The 25,643-nt window shown below is 43.1% G+C and overlaps 1 protein-coding gene and 1 pseudogene across 4 annotated transcripts in view; both read left to right on the top strand.

Annotated features, from left to right (window-relative positions):
• LOC145497883 (plexin-A4-like) overlaps positions 1-25,643 on the top strand; it is a 238,195-nt gene that overhangs the window by 167,822 nt on the left and 44,730 nt on the right. For 2 of the 4 annotated variants that reach the window (XM_081477751.1, XM_081477750.1), the window contains 6 exons: positions 76-178; positions 391-435; positions 526-590; positions 3,960-4,035; positions 4,186-4,260; positions 4,461-6,381. The exons of 1 other annotated variant lie outside the window; for it this stretch is intronic. In XM_081477751.1, coding sequence (XP_081333877.1) covers positions 76-178; positions 391-435; positions 526-590; positions 3,960-4,035; positions 4,186-4,260; positions 4,461-4,544 — 448 coding nt within the window. In that variant the 3' untranslated portion in view covers positions 4,545-6,381. Of the gene's footprint in view, positions 1-75; positions 179-390; positions 436-525; positions 591-3,959; positions 4,036-4,185; positions 4,261-4,460; positions 6,382-25,643 lie in introns of those variants that run through there. One more of the 4 variants, XM_081477752.1, reaches the window with a different exon arrangement.
• On the top strand, positions 21,203-22,448 carry LOC145496772 (uncharacterized; annotated as a pseudogene).

The raw sequence follows: 25,643 nt of genomic DNA on the forward strand, positions 1-25,643 counted from the left end.
CTTGTTGCTAATTGTGCCCCCAAGTTCTTTATGTTGCTACTGCTGTGTTTTAACATGTTTGTTTTTACTTTGCAGTGTGCCGCTGAGATTCTGGATCAACATAATCAAGAATCCAAACTTCATTTTTGATGTTTGCAAGTCTGGAATAGTTGATTCCTGCTTGTCTGTTGTAGCACAGGTTAGAATGCAGTGATTGATTCTTCTTTTCCTTTATTTGGTTTTGATTGTGTGTTTGTTAGCAACACCGCAGATGAGTCACACTGGAGCAATGGCGTTTTCTGGGCATGCTTTGAATTTGGACAATTTTGTGGATATCCTTTGTCTTCGTTTCATTTTGTGATGTGATGCAACTGTTTTCCTTCATCGTTCTCTCTGTGTCTTTGTTTAAAGCTTTTCATGGATTCCTGTTCTGTGACTGAGCATGTCCTGGGAAAGGTAAGTTACATTTCTAATTAAATAGAATGTATTCGGATGACTTTGTAGACCCGGGTTTAAACGTGCTCATTTTATTTAATGTGTACACAGGATTCTCCATCAAATAAACTGCTTTATGCAAGAGAAATCCCAGGGTATCGCCAAGAAGTTGAGAGGTACGAACTTTATTGTAGAGTGATTTTATTACATGGATGCATTCTTACTCTATGCCTCCAGGGTCTATAATATGCAAACAGACGTTGTACTGGAAGAATTACATTTTTCACCTGCGTTCTTATCAATGGTATAAACGTATTGAACGATGTAGTAATCTGAGATTGGCACTTAATGTTTATTTCGAGATCATCAATAAGATGCTTTGCATTTAGTTGTAATGGGGACATCTGCTACCGATTGAACTGTTGGTGTGTATGCAAAATGTGATTTGCGGTTTCGCCTAATTTGCCTACTCATTAAATGTACCTATTCGTTAAATGTACCCTGATGGACGAAAGTAGAGAAAATTCATTTTCAGGTCAAAACTAATCTTAGCCAGCTTGCTACTCTCAGAAATGTTAATACAACAGGGATTCCTCAATGGAAAGAGGGTCAGTTTCTTGTTGTTGGTAGTACAGATTGAAAGTCACTGAAGTCTATCCATGTGTTCTTTGTAGATCTCATTATCGTCATCGTTGCTGTCTGTATCTCGGTCGCCTTTTAAGGAAACGTTTCTGTTCCTCAGTTCAGTAATGTCTCCCCTGTGTTACTTGGAGCTTAGTTTCTTTATCCACAGCACTTCATTTTTCCTCAGTTTGCCTTTCAGCCAGCATAATCTCAATTCAGTCACAATATAAAAACATTAGGTTGTAGTCACTGACACCCTGGTTGTGGTACCTTCCATCGAAGTTTGTCCAAGTACATTTGTTGATGTTTTTGTGAAGGAACATTGTGGTTATTACAATACTGTTTGTTGCTCAGTATGTCACAAGTCTTCCTCCACTCTCATTTTTCTCCTATTTGTGCATGGTTCCTAACAATTCTCATCTCACCTTCTCTCGTTCTGCCTATCTTTGTCTTCTAGTCTCCTATAACAATCTCCAGATCGTGCCTTGGCACACCATCCATCCCTTTTGAATTGATTGTAGAATTTTCTTTTGGCTTCCTCATCGGCATCATTTTTTCAGTGTGTTAATCTGAATTACCGATGTCTTAATGAACCTGGAGTGGAATGTGGCCGTGATGATACGATTGGTTAAAGCCGTCCGGCATTCCATCCTTTCTGCGCTTCTTATTTGTTTCAGCAGGAGCAAAGTCGATAGGCAAAGTTGCGAGAGATGAGCCTGCACGGAAGGCATTGTTTTCCGAATACATATATGTTATTTGCCGGCTGGGAGGTCCGTATGGTGAAAAACTGTGACCGAGGTCACAGTTTTTCACCGTACGGACCGACCGTAAGCCGGCAAATAACACGTTTATTATATTTTTTTCCTGCAGTAAATTGCTTAAATTACAGATTACAAATGGGTTTGTTTATGCAGCTCTTGTCATTGAATCGGCTTGCGCGCCGTCTACTAACGATTTGTAAAAAATCTCGGCAACGAGCGAGTAACTCAGATAGTAGACATATAAAGATGTATTAAAAAACAGATTTTTTTCGAACTACTTTGTGTTAGTTGCATTTATTTCACCAGTTAGTTCTCCAAAATTGTTTTTGCGGTGTGCAATTTCGTGCGAAGCGTGAAGTTTTACTACAAAAACAATTTCTGTCAGTCGTTGCTTTTAAAATCACTTCGTCACTTTTCTACCGTAAATTGAATAACAGAAAGCGGGGAAATTCTTTAAGTGTATTCCACAGAAATGTTTCTAAATACAGCAACGATCAGAGAGGTAAACTCGACTGAAATTGACTCAAATTTTACGACGAGAGAAACACAGGATTACGCGCCAGTACAGCGCCAAGCTACAAACAATTAAACAAACTCTCACAACTTCAAAACACTCAATTGAATTTACTTACAGTGACTTTCCTTGCCATTTTAAAGTGAACAGAGATAAACTTGCGTTGACTACTCGTCGATGGATGTGTAAAAAAGGCAAAAGATTGACGATTACCGCTAACTTTCAGGAGCGAAATTTAGGCAGCGGGAAAAAAATCCGGCCCGTGGGCCGTATCGTAAAAAGCTGGACCAGTCACGTGCGTATGATTAGCCAATCAAATTCGAGGATTTAGGATTCCGGCCCGCTCAGATGCTTGAGAAAAAAATGAAGTGCGTTCATTCTGATTGATGAAAAATAACAGGTCCCATTAATATGATCAAAACAAGTGGCGATTATCAAACAGAAACGTAGCATCCGAGAATCCAAGTGTGGGATTTGTCCTGGGAGCTTCTCATCGAAGCAAATAATTTGGTCGATCTAAAACACAAACAGGAAAAAGCTACGAATTGTCTTTTAGAAGGAAGGGATGTTTTTGCTGTTAAGCTAACTGGATACGGTAAAAGTTTTATAAACTGCAACTGCAATGACGATCAAGGAAGTTCGTGAAGGGCAACATTCAGATGCTATAGGGTTAGAAGAAAAAGCACTCGGTTGATGAATTTTTGATCCTTCCTCTCAAGGCTCTGGAATTTTCGTGAGGAGAGACTTCCGTGATGAAGGTTTCTTCGACACTTCGTTTACTCGTGACACTTTTCTCTTCAAAGGACTCCTCTCCGGTGTCGACACTGGTTGGCAGCTGACGCTTACTTCGAACAGGAGAACTGCTTGTAGAAAACTCCGAATCCCATTTCGTCACGTTTTCTATGTCGGTAAAGGGTCTAAACAGATTTCTTATTTTTCGCGCACAAGGATTGTAAACTCTACTGGACAGACCAGTTGATTTAATGATGCGTATGCCTATAAGTTCGCACATTGCTGCTAATACTTCTCCTCAGCTGCCATCTCGATTCGACCCTTCAAAGAGATTTTCTGTTGATATACGGCCAGATTTTCGAGTGCCATATTTTACCGCAAAAGAACACTTACAAATCCGGTAACAGCGGTACAGTTTGTTGGCCACTTTCTTCGGCGTTAACCCACGATCCATAGCAAGCGCCATATACGCAGGTGGCGGAGGTACTCCCAGTGTAGCTCACTTCGAGGTAGTTTTCCGTTCCCGTAATAGCAGATTTGCACGTTGGCGTCATTTGACTGCAACTACCAGAATTCCTTTCGTTTTTTCTTTATTATTTAAATTTTAAATTCCCAGTAGGGTGCCCTAATTAGCATAACAAACAGAAAGAGTAAGGATTCTGGTAGTTGTAGTCAAATGACGCCATCATGCAAATCGTCTATTGGGATATTTTAAGCAGGTGGGGGTCATTAGCTCCACGACAATCCTCCACCCTGGAGGACCAGGGGCAGTCTTGCCCATGATCAATTCAGGATGGGTAAGCCTAGTAGGTCGCCTTACCAGGGGAAAACCCACTGGCATAGTTATTGAGATCGCCAAGACTCGCAAGCTTCACCACCGTACGTATAGCAAGCTTTTGATTTATATTTTACAGGTTTTATGCTGAGATACAAGCATCACCTGCACCCACACCACAAGAATTATCAAAGTTCTTTGCTGATTTGTCAGTGGTAAGTTTACTACATGTCAATTTCATTAACGTTACAAGTCTTTGGTAAGTTTATCATGATTCATTTGTCTGCAGTAAACCTGTTCAGGCAGTCAAAACATGAAGTGGGTTCAGTTTGATACTAATTGATGTAATGATTGTATTTGCTCAGGAACATGGCCACGAGTTTAATGGTGACCACGCGCTCCAGGAGTTGTATGATTATGTCAGGAGATATCAAGATCAGGTAAACATAGCACACGAGCTATCTTGTATTTACATGTAGGTTTGTTATAGTTAACATAAAATGTTTGAGGTACTCTAGGACATGCTCTTGTATTCGTGTGGGGAGGAGCACATTTGCTAATTTGCTTGAGAATATTTTGGACAGTACCACGTAATTCCTGCTGTGGAGACATTAAACTGTAGATGTTTGTTCTTTTGTAGCTGCAAGAAGCTTTGGAAGAGTCTGAGCTGTCGTCGTTGGCTTCCAAGCTTGAACACGTGATTGCCACCATCTCTGATGACTAGCTGATGTCACAAGTTAGCTTGGTTTATTTGCTTGCATATTACCGATATATGTCAGCATTTTAAAACTAAAGGAATATTTAAATTATAAATTTGCCTAGCGTCCTAATAGTTGTTAGTTCAACACAACAGTTCTACAAAGAGTTAGGTTTATTGCATAGTGCGTCATTTGTAACTGGCCGTCGAGCTCCAGAATGTTTAAGATATCAGCACAAAGTTTGCAAAAACGAAATCGCGTGGCAATATACTGCTGGTAGAAACAGAAACGAAGTGTCAGAGCATTACCAAAATGTATTTTGATGACGTTTCTGTGCTGTGAAACATTGACAGAAAGGGTGGAGAAAATGTTATTGTCTTAGGAACCGCTTTGCTGTGCCTGGTGCCAGCGTAGATTTCTTTTTCATTCAAAAGAAATCAAAATCCTTTTCATTTATTCTGTTATCTGTCTATCTATCTATAACCGATCCAGGTTTTCTTTTTTGCGATTGATCGCTAGTCCAAACGGAGGTTTCATCGAGGAAAGTGTCAGAAAATGTTGTCGCAGTGGCTTAGGAAGAAAAAAAAGTGTTGTGCGTCTAGGTAAATACGGAAAATAAGACGCATTAAAGGTCTGACGAACTAAACAATTTTGTAAACAGACGCATTATACTGCCGTCTTAGACGTATAATTCCTCCATAATTCGAGACGCATAAAAACAGACCAACTTATTTGAAGTGTGAATCCGCACAACTAAAATTTGTAATCCAGTGACCAACAGTCTTTCTCAAAAACGGTTTTTGGGCGGGAGAGGGGGAGGGGGTCAACATGCGAGTTGTAAGTGCCTCTTGGTTCCGGCCTAGACGCCTTTAAACGTAAATCCGGCTAATAGTTAGGAAATCGCAAGCGTAATTTTGTTCACTGATGCAAGAATACTGAGAAATTGCATGTCTTGTACGTGTTTTTTACGAAGTATAACTTGCGCTCGTCCGCAGTGCACGTATCGATTACAAGACATACATTTCTTTGCAGGAGATGCGTGGACAATGATATCCAAAGCCAAGACAAATATGGCAATTTGTATGTGCCAGTTATATAAAGTGCCCGATATATCAATCACCAAACATGTACTCGCTACCTCTCCCGCGCCAATCCTCCGTAGGAAAAAAGATGGCAACTGGTACATTTACCCATAGTCCTTAACGAGCGAAAGCCTTAACAACGTTCATAGAAACGCACAGAAGAGTTACAAAATCTTCAAACCTAGCATACACAATGTCCTTCGTACAGGGACAAATATTGTAAACGTTTGGCTTTCTTTGTGCCTTACAGGCTGTGTTAGGTTCGCAAGGTATTGTGGCAAAATGTACAGCCGCCATCTTTTTTCCTACGGGGGATTGTGCTGCTCGGGCTACTTCCTGTCGCCCCGACTACCCCCCGGGGGGGGGGGGGTCAGTCCAAATTGAGTCCAGGTTCCCCATTTTCAACCCTGTGAAGATTGTTTTTCCAGTTACAATGACACAAGCGTAGCCTTAATGTACCTCTTATTGAGCTTTGCAAGCGGCATTTCGTCTTTTTGATGAAAGAAAGTAACAGTATGTAAAAAAGCAGTCTGGGATGCGAGAAGACAAAGTGTTAATTTGCTATCTTTCGACAATTTATTGCTGTACATGGTTTTACTCAGTTTTAAAACAGTTATCCCATGAGCTATTTTAATTCTCTGGGATATATTATGAAAGCGATATGACGTGTGAAATAAGTTTAAAATACGGCAAAGTAAGGTGCAGCCTTTTACTGTTTTGGTTTTGTAGGGGAGCATTTAACCTCAATTCGTTAGTTATTAAAAATATGTTTTTTTCAGTAGATATTTTGTTATAAAAATAGTACATTTTTTTTCTTTTTCCTTAAGGCCAAACTCCTTAAGGATCTTTTCTAAAAGCGGTGAGAATTCCACAGTATCAACTGGTTTTTGAGTTCTATAATGTAGGTGACTGCCTGCTGGCTAATGTATAACTATGTTGAGAGTGAAGAAAATAAGCCTTGTTTGCCATCAGGAATTTAGTTTTGGAATACTGAACGTTCTGGTTGTTTGGTGTTTGGTACTACCCGCAGTTAGAGACAAACGTTCTCGAATTACTTTGGAATACGGTGTAATTATTGGATCAAGGCTACTTTGTGTTATCCTAAGTAATTATTAGCCTAGAAAGTAAGATTGCGCAAGCAAAACTATAAAATTGCCTTATATTGTAAACCTGTTGTTTTAAGTTTCTTTGATTTGACTGTTGTGTAAATCAATGTGAGTGTGGTTTTCGCTGTTTGTTATGTTATTAAGCGAGTTGCACTTTATCCATGCACAGACCTTCCAACTATCACGATTTGGTCGTGAGACTCACGATTTCAGGACTCATCTCGGGTCTCACGGTTTTCCTTGGTGAATTACAACCTCAATGAGATCCGGCCTAAAATCAACTCGATTTAAAATAATAGTTGCTAATACAAATCAACTCGATTAAGAAGGTTTGAATATTGAATAATGTTTGCGTTTCTTTTTTTTTTTTGTAATTTTCTTTTTTTTTTCTTAATTTGAAAAAGTTCAGTTACAATACATAATTACAATAAACTACTTATGATACAATACTTGCAATAAACTTACCTACAGTACGTTAATTACAATAAACTACTTACAGTACATTACATATAATAAACTAATTAATGTATAGATGTAACACCTAGAGAAAACTAATCACTGTACATATATTACTTATAATAAACTACTTACAGAAAAACTAATTCTTACAACAAACTACTTTAGAGCAATGTACACAAGAATCAAAAATAGTTCGGTAAGGCTTGAAAAATAGAATTTGCCCTACTGTTGCATATACGTAGGCCTTAGTAAAAGTGAAAACGCTATGTAGTTTTTTTCTTCAAATGTCTTGGTATTTCCGAGAAAAAGGACATTATCTGTTTCACGTCTGGACATCAATCTGACGGGTTCTAACTGGGCTGAAAATTGACCACTTTCATTCGATTCGCATTTCGCAACTATTGAGCACAGAAAAGTTGTAATACAACCAACTGAATGCAGAACTATTCCTCGTCTAAAAAAAGCCCAGTTCCAAGAATATTGGATTTATCTAACTATTTAGCAGTAAACAAAACCAAAGTGTTGTCCAACGATGAGTTCGTCAGTCGGTGAAAACAATTGTCATTTTGACCACGTGCCATGTCTCGGAATTTCAGAAGATTTTAGATTCTAACTATACTAGGATAGGTCTTTCAATATATGTAAAGTTTAGTTTGGGCAAATGAATAGGCACTCGTCAAAACATTATTCACATCATACACAAAAAAATTAAAATCACGCCAGCAGTCGAATGCGCGACCAAAAGTACTACCGTTACAAACCATTGTTTTGTCATTAAATCACTTGAATTCGAAATATCACAGGAATATCAGCACGACTTAATAAACCAACATATGTATGTTTACCTTAGCTGGGTTATCATGTCTTGACTATCAAACAACATTCCTATCCTGTCATTTCAACGGTGTTCCATTAGGTTTGCATAACCTGTACACATTCTTCTGGTGATTTTGAATTCCCCAAATCGCTCAATATTACCAGGTTTCTATACAAATGTTCCAACGTTTTCCGTTTTGTTGTTCGGTCCAATCATTCAACCTGTTATCAGGTAGAAATCCCCAGTAATTAGCAGTAACAAATAAAGCGCCATCTTCGGCAACAGTCTTTGCACACAGGGTAAGGGTAGAGTGGGAATTATTTCCGAAAGAAGAAGCGTTAGAATTTTTCCAATATCTTAATGTTAGTTCCAATTCAGGGCCTCCTCTCTTAGGTAAAGTGATAAAATGCTACACACGAACCAGGTCGTTATGGCTTAAAATTCAAATAAAGAAAAGTAACTCTGTTAAAAGCTCTGAAATCCCGACCCACACCCCCGTGTAAAATTTGTTGTAACGCATGGGTCTGGGATAACACATCTTCAGTCAAAATGGAGGACTTTCAAACGTCTTCAAAATGGAAACCCCGAAAGTCGCACGTGGAATAACGCTTTAGCAGTAGTTGCTACTTTACTGGCTTAATCAGACGACACAGATAGATGATACATACATGGGACGTGGCAGTAACTGTTTTCTTCAAAGTCGGCTGACAAGAACGCCGCTGAAAATTGTATGCAGGAAAAGAATCAGTTTGCAAGATTCAGGATATTACAAACCGAGATAGGGGAACATGCTATTATTATGTGTATGTCATTTATACTAGTTGGTAATGCTGACGTTTCGAACTGAAGTAATATGCCGATACGATGATAATACTTTTGGTCACGTACTCGGAAGCTGCTGGCGTGATTTTGTGTCTTTTGTGAACGATTTTGAATAATTTTTTGACGAGTGCCTAATCATTTGCCCAAACTTAACTTTACATATATTGAAAGACCTATCCTAGTATAGTTAAAATCTAAAATCTTTTGGAATTCCGAGACATGGCACATGGTCAAAATGACAATTCACCGACTGACTAACTCAATTTTCGAGAACACTCTGGTTTTGTTTACCGCTAAATAATTAGATTAATCCAATATTATTGAAATCGTCCTTTTCAGTGCAGAGTGCACTGTTAGGATGGTTTAGGGGGCTGCTGTTCGCTAATGCAATATGCACTAATACAATAAGGTGTAAACTTAAATGTTTGTTTAATTAATTAATTTCAATTAATCAATTATCCTTGCGGGAGGGAGGCCTGGGTGGAGTAGGTACCCGTGTGCACTACGCAAAACGTGTCATACTTGCGTTGCTTGTTTGATATGACAAAACTGTATATGTTTTCGCAAATCTCTTGCTAACCTTGTAGTGCTACTCCCTTAAGAACAAAAGCAATTTGCTCGAAACACATGCGCAGATTAGTTATCGTCCGTATGGACTACATGTCGAGTGAAAGATACATGTTATACGGGATTACAATCGAACGTTGAGTGCTTTTCCTTATGGTAGACCACAACATGTCAGACGCATACGTTCTTCAAAGAACGCTACTGTCACTGCGTATCTTCTGGAATCACCCCTAGCTCGATTCAAGAAATGTTGTCTGCTATTAGGACTATTGTGTGTTTGCCAGGGTTCAAATAAAGAATGAAAACATATTGCTTTTCCCCAGCAGCTTCCTTATTTCCTCTTCTATGAAAGAGAGCAAAAAGTTCATATTCAGCCGAAACTTTCCCGCGTTAGGTACATGTAAAACTAGTCAAGACACTCAACTGAAACCGCCAATTAATTTCATCAGTCGTTGAGATGACTTGCTCACCGATGTAGGATAATATATAGATTTAGCCAAGCCTAAAAGCGGAGCTCCTCAGTTATGTTTTTGGAATGTTGTTACTAATGAAAATCATCGAACATGTATGTGAGGTAAATTGCGAACGATTTAATAGTTTCAGCTGGAACTAGGATTACATCAGCAGATCAAGGTGTAAGATGGTGTGATTATGAAATGTAGAGCCATGATTTCAAGGATTTCTGGGAAGCCACCAAAAATCTTGATCACATAACAGAACTGTCTTCTGTGCTTTTTTGTGGCATTTCTTGTTCTTTCCTACCTTATTCAGAAAGACAAGACATTGTTATTAATCATTATATTCTTCCACACAACAGAAGTTTACTCATGTTTTTGTTGTGGGGACTGATTCAAATGCAGTGGTTACAATACTCAGTCCCTAAATCTCTACCAAATGAAATCTCGCAAAAATACCAAAATAGTATACAAATGTGAAAAGTTGGAAAGTTTTGTTTTCTAACTTGTCCCCAAAGATACATTTAGCCATCTTCACTTTTGTATGGAGTCCCCTCCTGCTGGAAGGATTTGTAATAAGCAAAATCACTCTCGCATGAATGGTAATTATGATATTTTTTTTGCTGATCATGAATACTTACATAGGCTTCTAATAATAATTTTATTATTCAATTTCAATGCGATTTCTTCTTTTTCTCGACTGAGATTGTGGACTACAGGAGCTGTTATTGGGTTCCATTAATTAATTTTGCTACGATTAAATTATACCAAGAATTATAAGTAAGCTAAGAGTAAGTTATATTACGTACATGTAGTTTGTCTACACTACACAACCAAATGCACTCAAAGGTTACGAGGCATAGGTGCATTTATCAGAAGAGCCCAGCATATCCAAGATATGTTTTGATTGACACATCAATTAAGATAATTTACAGCAAAATGGATAAACAATACATCAATATCCTACATGCACCAAACTGGACATGGGGTTATAAGGTAATCATTTAAACAACATTGAAATAATTTATAAATTAGAGAACAGTAGGGAAGAAATTAACCTTATTGGGCGTTGCGAATGGCAAGGCTCTCTGTAGAATGTCACAAATTTCTCAACCCGTTTTTTCTCGATGCGCACCAACTAACTGAACGCCTGAAGAGGCTATAACACCAGGAACATTCCGGAACATCGAATAATTAAAATAATTATAAGAAAAATATGTAAAATTAAAATTAAACTAAACAAAAGTAAACTGGTATTAGCTCGAAATATGTAAAGATATTATTGGGGATAGGGGAGTCTGTAGGGGAGGGGTAGGGAGTGTTGAATATTCATTCAACTGACTACAATGAGTGCAGGCTCCACTTCTTTTCCGCCAATTGCGTCACGTGGCTTTACAGCACTCTGTCTTTCGACACAAGCATGGACGATTCGGACGATGAATGCCAGGTAATTAATTGCGTCTCCTTTTTAGTGCAGAGTGCACTATTGGGATGACACACATATAAAGTGGGGGTTCTGGCACAGTGGGAAGCAAGAGGGCAAAAAACCGTCCGAAAAAGCCCCCCAGCTCCTCCTCAGACTAAAGCTTCGGAGAAGGAGCTGGGGGGCTTTTTCGGACGGTTTTTTGCCCTCTTGCTTCCCACAGTGTCCAGAACCCCCACTTTATATGTGTGTGTGTGTGTGTGTGCTGTGCCAGAACTGCGCGTGTGTGCTGTGCCAGAACTGAGGCATGAGCACTGTGCCAGAACCGTGTGTGTGTAAAGCAACAGCAAAGCAAAAAAGCTGGTCCATCGTCCGTAATCAATATGCGCGGATGTGCCCTTCACTTGTATATACAAAACTGTGCCAGAAAATTTTTCCTATTGGAGAAGTGCACGCTCAGTGCATACTGCGCCGACATGGCTGCATGTGGACTTTCCGAGGCCATTCAAAGCCTCCCTCCAGAGCTTCGTGAGATGATTCTCAAGGAATACATTGCGATAAAAATAAAGGAAAAAAAGGAAATGGGGTGGGACAAGGTACACGAGAATATTTTTAAACTGCCTTTCTGCAAATTCAAGCAGCAGATTGTGCCGATGGTTATTTGCATTGAATATGCGGACTGCTTTTTCGGAGGGTTGTTGTTTTCCCTGTTTCGAAAGGGATGGAAATCTTCATAAAGCATCGCTAAGCCGGCCGATGGAGTTAATAGAAGCCAACCCAGAGCACAAGAATTTTTTAAAAGTATGCTCCTCGGATGGTTATAATTGGCACGAGTGGTTCCTTTTTGGCCGGGAGGGTTAGCGAAAAAGGCGGAGACAAACCTTCGTTCGAAGCAAAAGTTTTGTTTTGAAATCGACGAGTTGCGTGACATTTTTCTCAGAAGACTGGAACCAAATATTTCCCCCAGGCCCTTGGCCGAGCAGTAAAGAAAAAACATGGAGGACAACTCAAGATTTTTTTGTTTGAGCCGAAAATAACGAACCAGAACAGAATTCACCGAAAAAATACGCCCAGCCAACGCGCTTTAAGTTATTTTTTCACCGCAGAAGCTGCCGAAGTGAAGCGAGCAGGAGGAAACGAGAAAACAGCAAGATTAGATCGCAGCATTCGATCGCTCGTAACATGAAATATTCTTGAACAAGGGCCTCGATCGAGCCTGTTTAAGTTTCCTCTGCTTCTCACATGGCTTCAACGACTTGATATGTTATCTGTCTGACCTCTTTCTGCCAAACGGGCGAAGAAAGTTCTCTGAAAATAAAGCAAATAGCGTGGAACAGCACAAGCATTTTGGCCTTCAGAGCTGTTGTTGGGATAAAATTTATCCAGCCAAGCTCTAAATATAGCTCAAGCATGACATCATCTCGCCACCAAAAAGCGTATGACATCATTTCGCCACCAAAAGCGCATGCGTATGTGTAAAAACTTGTGAAGGACAGAGAAGCACACCACAAGTAAAAGGATCGGCGACAGGATCAATGTATATAGCTTGAGCAATTTTATTATACATCAGCGAGCAAATGGTGGTGCTTTTGGATGTGAGGGTGGCCACCTCTGATTCCTTGTACGGCACGTACAGGCGCTTGTCAGGGGTATGGGGTGAGACCGTCCACGGTGACAACCACGGGTGAACCCGCCCCGGCCCAGTGGAGACTGGCAGGTGCTCAGAGGTCCCTCGGGATCTCAAACCTCGTCCGGAGGTAAAATGGGACAGCCGCCTTGTCAGCGGCGGGAAAAGTCCTAGCCGGGGCTAAGCAAAGAATAGCCAACGAGCACCTCCCGACAGGGTTTTGCTTTTTTTGTGTGACCTGTCACGCAACGTCACGCGTGACAGTAACGTAACCCAGTCACACAACGTCACGCGCGAAGGTAACGCGGTGTAACACAATCACCTGTTTTTGATAAGACTAAGATAGTTTCGTGTTTTTTCGCTCAAAATTTAGTTCAAATCTGCTGTTTAATCTGAAAGTTTTTTTCTATATTCTTCCCGAACCTGGTCCCGAACCTGGTTTCTTATTTTTTCGATATCTGGCTGGATTGGACTTGTCTGTATTTGCGCGAAGTTCGAGCGTAAAGTCTCTTTAAGCTGGCGATATTTCTGCATTTCACGTGTGATCAGCTGAAACTCTGTCTCAGAAACCCGATTATCATTAAGAGCCTGTGAGACAGAGCAGTTTATCGAGTCATGTTTTGCAATAGCCAGAAAATGGATTCTCGAGTGCTTATTAACCGCGCGGCCATGGGCCGAGCGCGGTTCATGTTCTACCCTTGGTTTATTTTTTTTAACCGCGCGGCCATGGGCCGAGCGCGGTTCATGGTTTACCCGTGGTTTTTTTTTTCGACTTCGGTGCGAGCAGACCCAAGCTTCCACTCGGCCAAATTTTGAGTCACGCAACCTGTGATGTTTACTCGCCAAAAGCTGTTGAAACAATAAATCTCATCTTTCGCGGGAATAAATTAAAAACCCAGCGCTCGTCAAAAATTATATGTTTTCACCAGAAATTTAGCTCGGAACATATACATATTTATATTTGTTTGAATCGTCGATGAAATGACCTTTTCCGGATATTTTTTCCTTCGGGGTCAACCGAAACCTCAGATTACAAAACCACGCCGAACCCACATGTTGCAAAAAAAAATCTCTTCAAAACCCTGACTTCGAAGCGATATAACACTTCAGCGTTAATAGCTACCACACATCGGCAGAAGGTAAATCTATTCCTTAACAATCCAACTTTATCGTGTTAAAATTTCAGCGAAATCGAACAAAACCAGAATTAATTAGAATTTTTTTGTGACCTCACTTCCCAGACTTGTCCTAACAAAGGAAGCAACGGTCGCCCATAGCAACCGAAAAACACGAACATAACAAAGCCGACGTTTCGGCCAAAAAACTCCACAATTATCGCCTGAGAGTTTAAACTTGAATGGGAACATCTTTTTCGAACCTTTTTCAACTGATTTAGACGAAAGACTGGCCTCGGCGGGCTACAAAAACGACAAAGAGAAAAAACAGAACAAGACAGCAGAACAAGCCGATAATATTTCATCGCGTGGCTTTCGACACGAAAAGGAAAATACAGCTTACTTCTGGATAAATTCAGCCTTAGAAGCCAGCAACTGGTCCCAAATTACTTTCTGTATCCTTACAAATGTCCTGATTTCCATCTCCGAAAGATTTTGCCCCAATTTTGAGCAAATAAACATTTCGCCGGCGGCGACCGCCATTACGGTGGCTTGCATACTAAATTAGCTAACTTAACAAAATTCTCCCGAGGGGGGGGATACGACAAATTTGGTGAGAATCAAAAGTAACGCCAATTTTCTGTCACGTTTTCAATCTGTGGTCACTGGAGTGACCAAAATCGATACATCGGTCGGGATAGGGTTTTTTTATGACTTGTGTGACTACTTTGCTAGCCCTTTACTCGTGGAAAACACCAATTAAATTTAATCATGACTTTTAAGAAAGAAAGCTGTTGTTAATAGTGTTATTATTGTGTCGTTGATATCGTTCATGCCCATACATATCCCGAAGAAAGTTGTAGATTAAGACCATTACGTCATCGGAGATTTGTCAAAGGCTACCACTGATGGTGCAATAATACAGTTTGTGTTGATCAAGTGATGTGATGTCTACAGTAAGAAAAGAATCATCAATGACTGCTTTGGAATGTGCACTGCGTTCCGACGGTAGTGCTAAGCGAACAGCTAAATTTTAAAAGCGCGGTTATAAGATCTAACAGATCTTCTTGTTTATATTTTTTTTGTCGGAGACCAGACGCAGATCTCCACTCGGCCAACTTTGAATTATGCAATCTGTAATGTTTACTCGCCAAACCTTGTTTCTTCAGGGTCAACAAAAATCTCAGATTACAAAATCACGCCGAACCTACACGTTGCAAAAAAATCTCTTCAAAACCCTGACATCGAAGCGATATATCACTTTAGCGTTAATAGCTACCACACATCGGCAGAAGGTAAATCTACTCCTTAACAATCCAGCTTTATCGTGTTAAAATTTCAGCGAAATCGAACAAAACCAGAATTAATTACAATTTTTTGTGACCTCACTCCCTAGACTTGACCTAACAAAGGAAGCCACGGTCGCCCATAGCAACCGAGAAACGTGAAAATAACCAAGCCGACGTTTCGGCCAAAAAACTCCACAATTATCGCCTGAGAGCTTAAACTTGAATGGGAACATCTTTTTCGAACTTTTTTCAACTGATTTAGACGAAAGACTGGCCTCGGCGGGCTACAAAAAAGACCAAGAGAAAAAACAGAACAAGACAGCAGAACAAGCCGATAATATTTCATCGCATGGCTTTCGGCACGAAAAGGAAAATACAGCTTACTTCTGGATAAATTCAGCCTTAGAAGCCAGCAACTGGTCCCAAATTACTTTCTGTATCCTTACAAATGTCCTGATTTCCATCTCCGAAAGATTTTGCCCCAATTTTGAGCACATAAACATTTCGCCGCGACGACCGCCATTACGGTGGCTTGCATACTAAATTAGCTAACTTAACAAAATTCTCCCGAGGGGGGGATATGACAAATTTGGTGAGAATCAAAAGTAACGCCAATTTTCTGTCACGTTTTCAATCTGTGGTCACTGGAGTGACCAAAATCGATACATCGGTCGGGAGAGGGTTTTTTTATATGACTTGTGTGACTACTTTGTTAGCCCTTTACTCGTGGAAAACACCAATTAAATTTAATCATGACTTTTAAGAAAGAAAGCTGTTGTTAATAGTGTTATTATCGAGTCATTTATATCGTTCATGCCCATATATATCCCGAAGAAAGTTCTACAAAGATTAAGACCATTACGTCATCGCAGATTTGTCAATGGCTACCACTGATGGCGCAATAATACAGTTTGTGTTGATCAAGTGATGTGATGTCTACAGTAAGAAAAGAATCGTCAATGACTGCTTTGGAATGTGCACTGCGTTCCGACGGTAGTGCTAAGCAAACAGTTAAATTTTAAAAGTGCGGTTGTAAGATCTAACAGATCTTCTTGTTTACTTTGCGTTCAAGCTTCTTGTTGACAACGGACAGGCCAGTGGAAACTGCGCCAGATAAAGCGGCAATCCCGGCAACAGGCGCGCCGACAACAATTCCAACACCAGTGAGTGATGTTGCGACAGCCCCAGAAGACAGAACTGCTGTGAAGGCGCCAAGGCCAACCAGGGAATAGTGAAGCGCTTTCCGGGCTTTTTTCTATTTTTTCAACACAAGCCTGTAATGCTCGACTTCAGCAGATATTTCTTTTTCAATTCTGCTTATCTCGGTTAGCCGGAAATTCTCGGCATTTGGCATTTCGGGAAGGCTTGGATAGATTCCTCTTTCATTCTCGGCAGGCGGAGCGCTTGGTGGCAACAGATTTGCCGAAGACATTGTGTATATATAGAAATTTAATTTAACTCTAATTCAAAAAGAAGAGGGAAGCCCTTGAAATCAAAGAGTTCGCCGTTTTCATCTTTCACGCTAATAGTGATGCTATTTATGGACTGGTCTGTAGAGCAGTCTCGCAAAACCTGTTGCGGAGAAGCCTGGTAGCTTACTTTTTCATAAGGCTTCCCTTTCACATCAAACGAGGCCAAGATATCTGCCCTTTTGCCATTAAATATATTTTTTTGTTTGTCGATCAAGCCACAATGAATGAAATATTCCGTGGGGGAGAAAATAATCTTTTTCACGAAGGTTACAAACAACAGCTGCTTTTGCCTCATACCAAGAAAATCGGCAAGATCACGATCAAAATGTATCAATTTTACCCCGGGATTTTTGATTACAAGCTGGCCAAGAGGTTGGTAAATTTTTGCTTCCAACTTATATTTACTTTGGGCGAAAAGATTTTCAATGTGTGTTGCAAATGTTTCTAAACTGTAATGCCCCGGGAGCAATTTAGCGGTTTCTTTTTTTTTCCTTCTGTCAAGGTTGCCGAAAATTCATTTTTCAAAGCGTCCCAGCTGTTGTACAAACTGCAAGAAATGAGTTTCATGAAATGCACTATCGGTATCGGCTCTTCAAAATAGATGGTCTCGCCGTTCCGTTGCGTGACAATAGTGAGAAAAACCATTTTATTTTCAATAAATAAAATTGTGTTCAAATTAACTCTAATTCAAAAAGAAGAGGGAAGCCCTTGAAATCAAAGAGTTCGCCATTTTCATCTTTCACGCAAATGGTGATGCTAGTTATGAACTCATCTGAAGAGCAGTTCCGCAATACCTGTTGCGGAGAAGCCTGGTAGCTTACTTTTTCATAAGGCTTCCCTTTCACATCAAAAGAGGCCAAGATATCTGACCTTTTGCCATTGAACAGATTCTCTTGTTTGTCGATCAAGTTGCAATGAATAAAATATTTCGTTGGAGCTGAAAGTCTTTTTACGAAGGTTATAAACAGCAGCTTACAATCAATACCGAGAAAACTGGCTAAATCGCGATCAAGTTCAATCGGGCTTGACCCGGAATTTTTGATTATAAGCTGGCCAAGAGGATTGTTTCTTTCTGTTTCCAACTTATAGTCATATCTTGCGAACAGACTGCCAATTGTTTGCGCAATGTTTTCTAAATTGTAATGCCCTGGGAGTACTTGAGAAACTGGCAAAGTGATATTTTTGCCTTTATTTCCCAAGTTGGCAGAACCTTGTCTTTCCAAAGTGTACCAGCTGTTGTATAAACTGCACGAAATGAGTTTCATGAAATGCACTCTCGGTATCGGCTCTCCAAAATAGATGGTCTCGCCGTTCTGTTGTGCGACAAAAGTGAGAACAACCATTTTTATATTCAACAAATAAATTATGTTCAAAATACATGGCGAATGTGTGGAAAGATCCTAACGTTGTGATAAAAGACGCAATAGCCAAGGCAAACGCATGGAGAGAATTTGTGGCACATTTCCCCAAGGCCGATAGATCCCGTTTTATTGCTCAGGGGAGTACCGACGGAAAAAACGTAACGGAAGAAATCTTTTTCAAAGAGGGTCCAGGCTCGCTTCAAAGCGTCTTCGGCTCACACAAAAAATATTGGAGCGAGGAAATGAAAAAGGCGCTCGGTTTGGAAGGCAAGCGCTCGGGGGCCGTTGGAGGGTTTCCTTACCAGCTGGCGCCGCTTGGTTCAAAAGTTTCCTTGCCCATCCCTGCCGTACCTTTCGACGGCAAAGCGCAAAGTTTGAAAAAAATATTCGACGCCCCAATCCAAATATACGTCACGCCTGAACAATATTTCACGACAAAATTCCGTGAAATATTTGAAAAAACCAAACTCAGGCACACGTCGGCAGTCGAATCAAAACGCTGGCTGGGAGGGCCTGACATGAAATATTGGCCGCAACAGCTCAACTTCGCGGTTTTCTGCGCGACACAGGGGTGCGGAGTTTCTCGCGAAATCTTTGACAGCGGGATGGATCTCCCCCCGCAGATAAGAGCTTTCTACAAATTCCACGTATATTTCACGGTCAGGCGCATTTTGTACCAGCTTGGAGGAATTCAGAGCATGAACGCTTTGTCCGGAGACCCGCCGTTCAACCAATACAACAATCATTACGACGTCGCTTCGTACAAAATGATATGCAGCGAGTTCGGCATAGCCCCCTCGAGCGATTTCCGCTTCACGCACGGGGAAAACCACGGTCTGGGAAGCGTTTACGTGTACGCGACAGGCGCGGGAGCGTCGGAAACTGACTACCAATACCCCGGATGGAACAAATTCAGCGATGAAGGCGGGAAAGGTATTCAAGGAAATTTGATCTATTTCATCGAGCCGGGGGCCGCTTCTGATGCTCAAGCGGACTGCTTCGCGCCCAACACCGCAAACGGTTTGACGCAGGCGGGCTTGTCAACGTCCGCAGCAGCATTCTCGGCTCTCGCGGTCGGGCGAGAGAAGCCCAGAGCGAGTTCCTGGTGCTGATGGAAGACGTGATCAGACAGCCCGAATTGGCCGCGAGCGTGCAAAGGTACCAGCTCGCGGTGGACCAAGCGAAGGTCAGGCTCAATCCCGCTGTTGCCCCCATGGCGTGGCTCATGCCCGCGCAGATGATAATCAACACCGCAAGCACGATCGGTTACAACAACAAGCTGAAACAGGCGGTCTCAGGAATGAAACTGGGGCTGAATAACGAGGTAAACCCGGAGACAAAAAAAGCTGGGCTCAAACACATGGCAGGCGGCCCGCCAAAAATTAACCCGCCCAATAGCCACCCGTCCAACCCGATTCACAAAGCCGCAACAGCCGAATCGGGGCGTGTGGTTCCACCCCACAGGAAACCAGCTTCGACCGAAACTCAGCAAGCGGAGCCACCGGCGCAAAAAATTGAGCCCGAGGCTGCAGACAAAACGCCGCAACACGAAATTAACAAAACTGCGGTAATTCTCGGTGTTGTTGGATTATCGGCGTTGCTGTTCACGGCTTGGCGCTAAGCTAACGCTGCTTCTTAAAATATTTTTCGATCAAAAAGGTCACCGCGGCAAGAATGAGAAGCCAGGTGTGCTCGGCCAGAAATCCGACGACTTGGCCGGCGGCTTTGAACAGGAAGCTCACAATCGAGCCAATCAGCCCACGCAGCAGAGAGCCGAGTTTCGTGGCAATATCTTTGAGGCCGTTTCCCAAAGCTTTGCCGGTGGCTTTCAAACCTCTGGTGAGGACCCCGATGACAGCGCCGATTGTGGTCCCGGCGGCGAGAAGAATGGCGGCCAACGTCACGCCATATATTTTGAAGATCTCCTTGACCCTTTCCAAGAGAGGCCGCCCCCTTTCCCTTTCCGCGATCTGAGTTTGCAAACGGGCGATCTCCTCGTTTCTTTCTGCAACTCTGCCTTCTGCGGCTTCTTTTTCAGAGGGCGAGGCATTCTCGTCTTGGATGATCGCCTGGTCTTTCTCGTTTTGGCGCTGCAGCTCGCTTTCCTGCTCTTTCAGGTCGTCCAACGGTTTTGTTTGGTTGAGCCTTTCTTCCATGGCGTTTGTTTCACTTTCTTTTGCTGCGAGGCTGGCCCTGAGTCTGTCAACCTTGGCTTGTTCCTTTTCTCTGGCCATTGCTTTTTTTGTGAGCGAGTCCAAAGCTTTTTTCCTGTTTTCAAGATCGGTTTGATAGTTCTTTTTCTGTTGTTTGAGCCTACGCAGTTCTGCTTCACTTTCAAGGTTCGAACCTTGTTGATCCTGAATGGAATCAATCTTAGCGTCGGTTTTGCTGTATTTTACTTCTCAGAGCTTCCACTTCTCTCTTTTCTTTTTCTCTTTGCTCAGATAATTTTTCCGCCTTTTGAAGCTGTTTTTCAGATTCTTTCAGTCTTCGGCGTTGTTCTCTAATGGTGTCGCGGTCTTCAGCAATGATGTCTTCAGCTCTTTCCCCCAGAGCTGATTTTTTCGCGTATGTGAAACTTTTTAGTAACCCTTCGTCGCCAAGCTTGAAAATTTTAGACTCACCCCCCCGGGGGCCAAATGAAACGATCTCAGATTGATTTCCTTTTTTGCTGAAACCAATTGGGCCCAATTTTTTGAAGTCTACCTTCGGGAACCATCTTCTGATTTTTTCTTTTGCCCTTTCAAGCATGGCCGGTTTGTCATCGGTATGTACGAAATCACCGAGCAAAGGGGTTTCTTCCTGATAAGAAGTGTCAGGCAGGCCGGACTGCTGGTGAGGAAAAGTACTCATTTCCGTTTGTTCGCCCCCGTGGTAGGGGTCGCCAGGTTGGTAGGGAGTGGACGCAGCGACTGGCTGAAAAGGACGGGTTGTGTCAACCTCTTGTTCGCGTTCATCAGAGTCGTGGTCAAGCCGATTCTCAAGGTACGGGTCTTCGTGACCAAATTCGCCACCGCCTTCCGCCATAGCGATATATTTCAAGCCTATTATTTTTTAAATTAGAAATAATCGCTGGTGTTTTATATACAATGTCAGTTCCAGAGAACCTTCGCCCAACTCACAGCGAAAACACCTTACACGCCATGAAGGCCGAGCGCGCGGTCAAGCGGATCACCTTTAACCCATCCGAAGCCAACCCGGCAATACGCTGTACGTTTACGTGCCCAAGCTGCACGAGAGGTTCTGGTGCCGGACTCGCTAGCACTTGTCTTTGACATCGACCTTTCTGGAGGGGAAGCCAACAACTTCCTCGTCCAGAACGTCACACGGGCGCTCGTTGACGGTCTGGTCGTGTCGTTTGCGGGAAGAACCATGCAAGACACGGTGGGGTACGACATCTACAAAACTTTCGAAGACCTTTTCCTTTTGCAGGAAGAGCGCGACAACAGGATTCTCGAAGGGATTCAGAGCGAGGATCTGTGCAAAATACGCTCAGATGCGGGAGACAAGAAAACCTTGGACGAAGCTTACGGAGGTATACGGAAAATAGTACCGGATCAGGCTTGACCATCAGGTCTTAACCGACCACGGCGTTTTCTACCCCCAGGCCCTTTACAACGACCTCAAGTTCGAAGTAAAACTTGCCGAAGCAAAACACGTGGTCAAAGGCACCGACCCAACCAACCTAAAATACAAGCTGACCAACATCCAGCTCGAGTACAAAATGATCCGCAGCAAGACTCTGGCAGACGAGGCGCGGAGCGTTTACTCCAGCGGCAAAGAGTTCCTTTACGACCACGTGATGCGTGACAAAGAGGTTTCATTCAAAAAAGAAATTGACTCGAAGCTCACCATCAAAGTCAACGCCCAAAGAAGGTCGCTGAAAGCCCTCCTCCTCCTGTTTGTAGAGCCGTATACTGCAGGTGCCAGAGATTCAGAAAAATTCATCTTCAGCGTCACGGTCAGCGTCAAGTCAGCGTCACGGTCAACGGCTCGCCCAACATGATTTACAACAACGGCATCGAAGGCAAGGACATGTGGGAAGAGGCCCGCAACTTGTTCGTGAAAGAAAAAAATAAAACGGAGCACATGAGTATGACAAAGTTTTACACCGGTGACAGGTTCGGGCTTGTGATTGATATGCGCACGATGGCGGATCAGTCGATGCACAGCAGCGGCACGAGCATTGTGAACAGTACGGACGGTGTCCAGCTGGAAATTGAGTGGAAAAAATCCCCCCAAAAAGATGCAGGCGACGTGAAATGCCACCTATTCGTCATCGCCGACTCGCAGGTCAACCTCATGGGCAGTCAGCTTGAAGATGTGCAGTATTGAATATGAACAGCGCTGCGCACGGCAAAAAATTTCTCCAGTCGGAAGACATGGACCCCGGCAAGATACCCTTCAACGCTCTCATCGTGGGGCCGACAAATTCAGGCCAATCGAGGTTCGTGGTGGACCAGCTCTACGGCCCTTTCTGCGGAAAGTTCGACTACATCGTGCTCATCTGCCCGACGTTCACGCACAGCAAGACCTACCACCGGCTTGGCGAAAACGATCCGAGAATGGATGTGATAGTCTGCAAGCAGCACGACGTGGAAAGGTGGTTGAAGCTTGTGAGATGGCTTTCCGAGGGCACCAACACGCTCATAATCCTCGACGACTGCGCGGCCTCCAAAGATGTGAAAGGGCGCACAGGCGAGCTGGTGAATCTCGCCTTTTCTGGTCGACATATGGGCATCAGCGTGTGGGCGCTGACCCAGAAGTTGACCGGCATAACAGCTTCCTTCCAGGAGAACGTGGTGGCGATCCTCCTCTTTTACACCCCTTCGGCGAAGACAACGAAAGCCATCTTTGACGATTACGCTGGCGAGCTCTCCCCCGACGAGTACAGAGGATTGATTTCAAAGCTGAAAGAGCGAAAGTTCTCTTATCTTATATTCGTGCTTTGCCACCCCTACGGGGTAAAGTTATTTGAATAAAAAAAATGCGAGCTGTATATAGCCTTGCACAATGTCTGCAGAAGACGCGTTAGAAGATGTTATGAACCTTCTTGAAACGGAGCCCGCGCCGTCGAGTGGTCCCGCAGGCGGCCTTGTTCCAACCGCTCCCGGACCCGACATTCCCGCTCTTCGCGAGCAGCTGGCCGTGCTGGTGTCCACAGGCAAAGCCAAAGAGGCCATCGGAGTGCAGCTAACCCAGGAGCAGGTGAAGCGCCTGAGCGACAAAGAGGTCGAGAAATTCACCAAACACTACGAGACGTATGTGGGCTCGAAGACGACGGAAAGCCTGATCGACAGCTTCATTTTTCTTGTAACCAAAGTGGTCGGAATGACCATCAAAATCAAAGACATCCAGGCTTACCAAAAAGAGCTCAGAAACGACTACATCTTGAACAAAGAGCTCTCCAATCTGGCCGGCAACCTTTCTTTGAAGTGCAGTCGGTTTCTTGCCGCGGCCAACGCGGTGTTCGTCACCACGAAACATATTGATTTTAGCCCACAGCAGGGCTCTGCCCCGCGCCCCGGGGATGTGGGGTGGAACCCCACACAGTTGCCGGTGCATAGCCACCGTTCTCGTGATGAAAACGGCAATCCGCTTGAGGGCTTTGAGGACGTTGAGGGAGTACCTGGCTCAGCAACTGCAGAATAAATGGTCACCATTCGTCAACAGTGCGGCCAGTTAGAGAGTTGCTGCTTTTGATGTATAATATCATGGAGAATCTTCCGTGGAAAAGTCCTGCAAGTATCGAGGTAGAAAACAAATGGAAAGAACTTCAAGAAAACTTCGAAGGAGTGAATAAATCAAAGAAAATTTATTAAAAAGAAAAAGAGTTTTTTGAAAAATTCTTCCGAATTATTCGCTCTGGCAGTGGGATAAAAGAAGAGCATGAAAAAGAACTAATTTTGAGGATAAAGTCTGATGTACAAGAAAAGTTGGAAACATTTCGGTCAAAGCAGCGTGAATACGAGAAAAAAGTGTACCATCTTTTGGATATTGAGTTGTTGAGATATTGGTGTTTGTTTTTGGAGACAGTGTAGGCGCCAGCTCATCCTTCTCGTGATGAACACGGCTACCCGCTTGAGGGCGTTGATGAAGTACCCGGCTCATCAACTGCTGAATAACTCGTCACCATTCATCAAAAAATGCTGAGGTCTTGCTGACAATTTGTTAACAATTAAACTTTTTTATTTGCTTATAATACGGTTCGCTTCAATGTCAACCGAACAATCCGAGAGTGCGCCTGCCGCTCAGGTAGAGGCCAAGGCAGCGCCTGCCGCCGTCACTGCGCCTAGGCTAGAGACGAAGGCAGCGCCTGCCGCCGATATCCCACAGCAAGCGACGACTCCGTCTTCAACCACGGAGCACAAGAAAGATCCCAAGCGTGTGGCCGCCGGAAAACTTCATGCTGAAAAAAGACGGCTGGCCCGAGAAGAACAGAAGAAAGCGGCCGAGGCTTATTACGCAGAAAAGCAAGCAAAAGCTTCCACAGCGGCCCCCAAGCCAGCCCCGGATACAAAAGAAGAAAGCCCAAATAGCGGCGGCCCCAACGCCAACCAATGGATCGCTATTGGCGGCGTTGGAGTTTCCCTTCTCGGGATCTATTACAAGCGTGAAGAGCTCATGGCAATGGCCAAGCCCGTGTTCGACAAATTCAAAACGCCGAAGCCTGGGCCAGAGCCCGCTCCTGAGCCCGCGAGTGTCTAGCCAAAACCTGCTCGCGATACACGGCCAAGAGGATTTAAAAAAATGATTTAAATGTTTGCGCGTGATTCATATCACGATGCCGAGCCTTGCGCAGGTTCTCATCCATAATGCAGCAATCGGAGGGGTTACGCTTTTTTGGGCCGATTTTACCGTCAAGACTTGGAGGATGGTGAGACGTCTTACCGACGAAATGCTTGTTGAAGAGGGAGAAAGGCGGAGAAAAATGGAACAAGAGGTCAGGCGAAAAATTGAAATAGAAGACAAAATCAAAGAATTCGCGGAAGAAGAAGCTGAAAGACAGGTCCCCAATTTATTTTGTTTTAAACTTTCGCTCTTTCCTTATATCAAGCGCGCCATGTCCGACAACAAACTTGTCAAGACCGCCATTGACGCCGCAACTCTCACGGCATTAGCCGCGGGCATCGGCTGGGCCGCGAAAAAGGTTGTGAAAGAGAATTTCACTTCCCATCCCAGCAGCAGCTTTATGAATTACATGAAGTTCACCGTCGTCATGGCGGGCAGCATTGCGCTAAAAGGGTACCTTGAGGACCAGAAAATCCTCCCAGGCAGCATTTGAAAAAATCTTCCGATAATATATACCATGGCGAGCATCGCTATCATGATTGGCGGGGCTGTGTTGAACACCACAGCTTTTATCGGTGGCAATTATCTGGCGAGGGCGCTCCCCGGGGGCGACAAAGCCGCGCTTGAAGAAAAAAAGCGCCATGACAAGGCTCTCGAGGATTATCAAGCCGCTTACGCCAAATACACGCGCGACCGGACACAACTTCTCGACTGGATCGCGACCAACGTGCAAACAAA

The sequence above is a fragment of the Orbicella franksi genome, chromosome 9 (genome assembly GCF_964199315.1).
Source record: "Orbicella franksi chromosome 9, jaOrbFran1.1, whole genome shotgun sequence".
Lineage (NCBI taxonomy): Eukaryota > Metazoa > Cnidaria > Anthozoa > Scleractinia > Merulinidae > Orbicella > Orbicella franksi.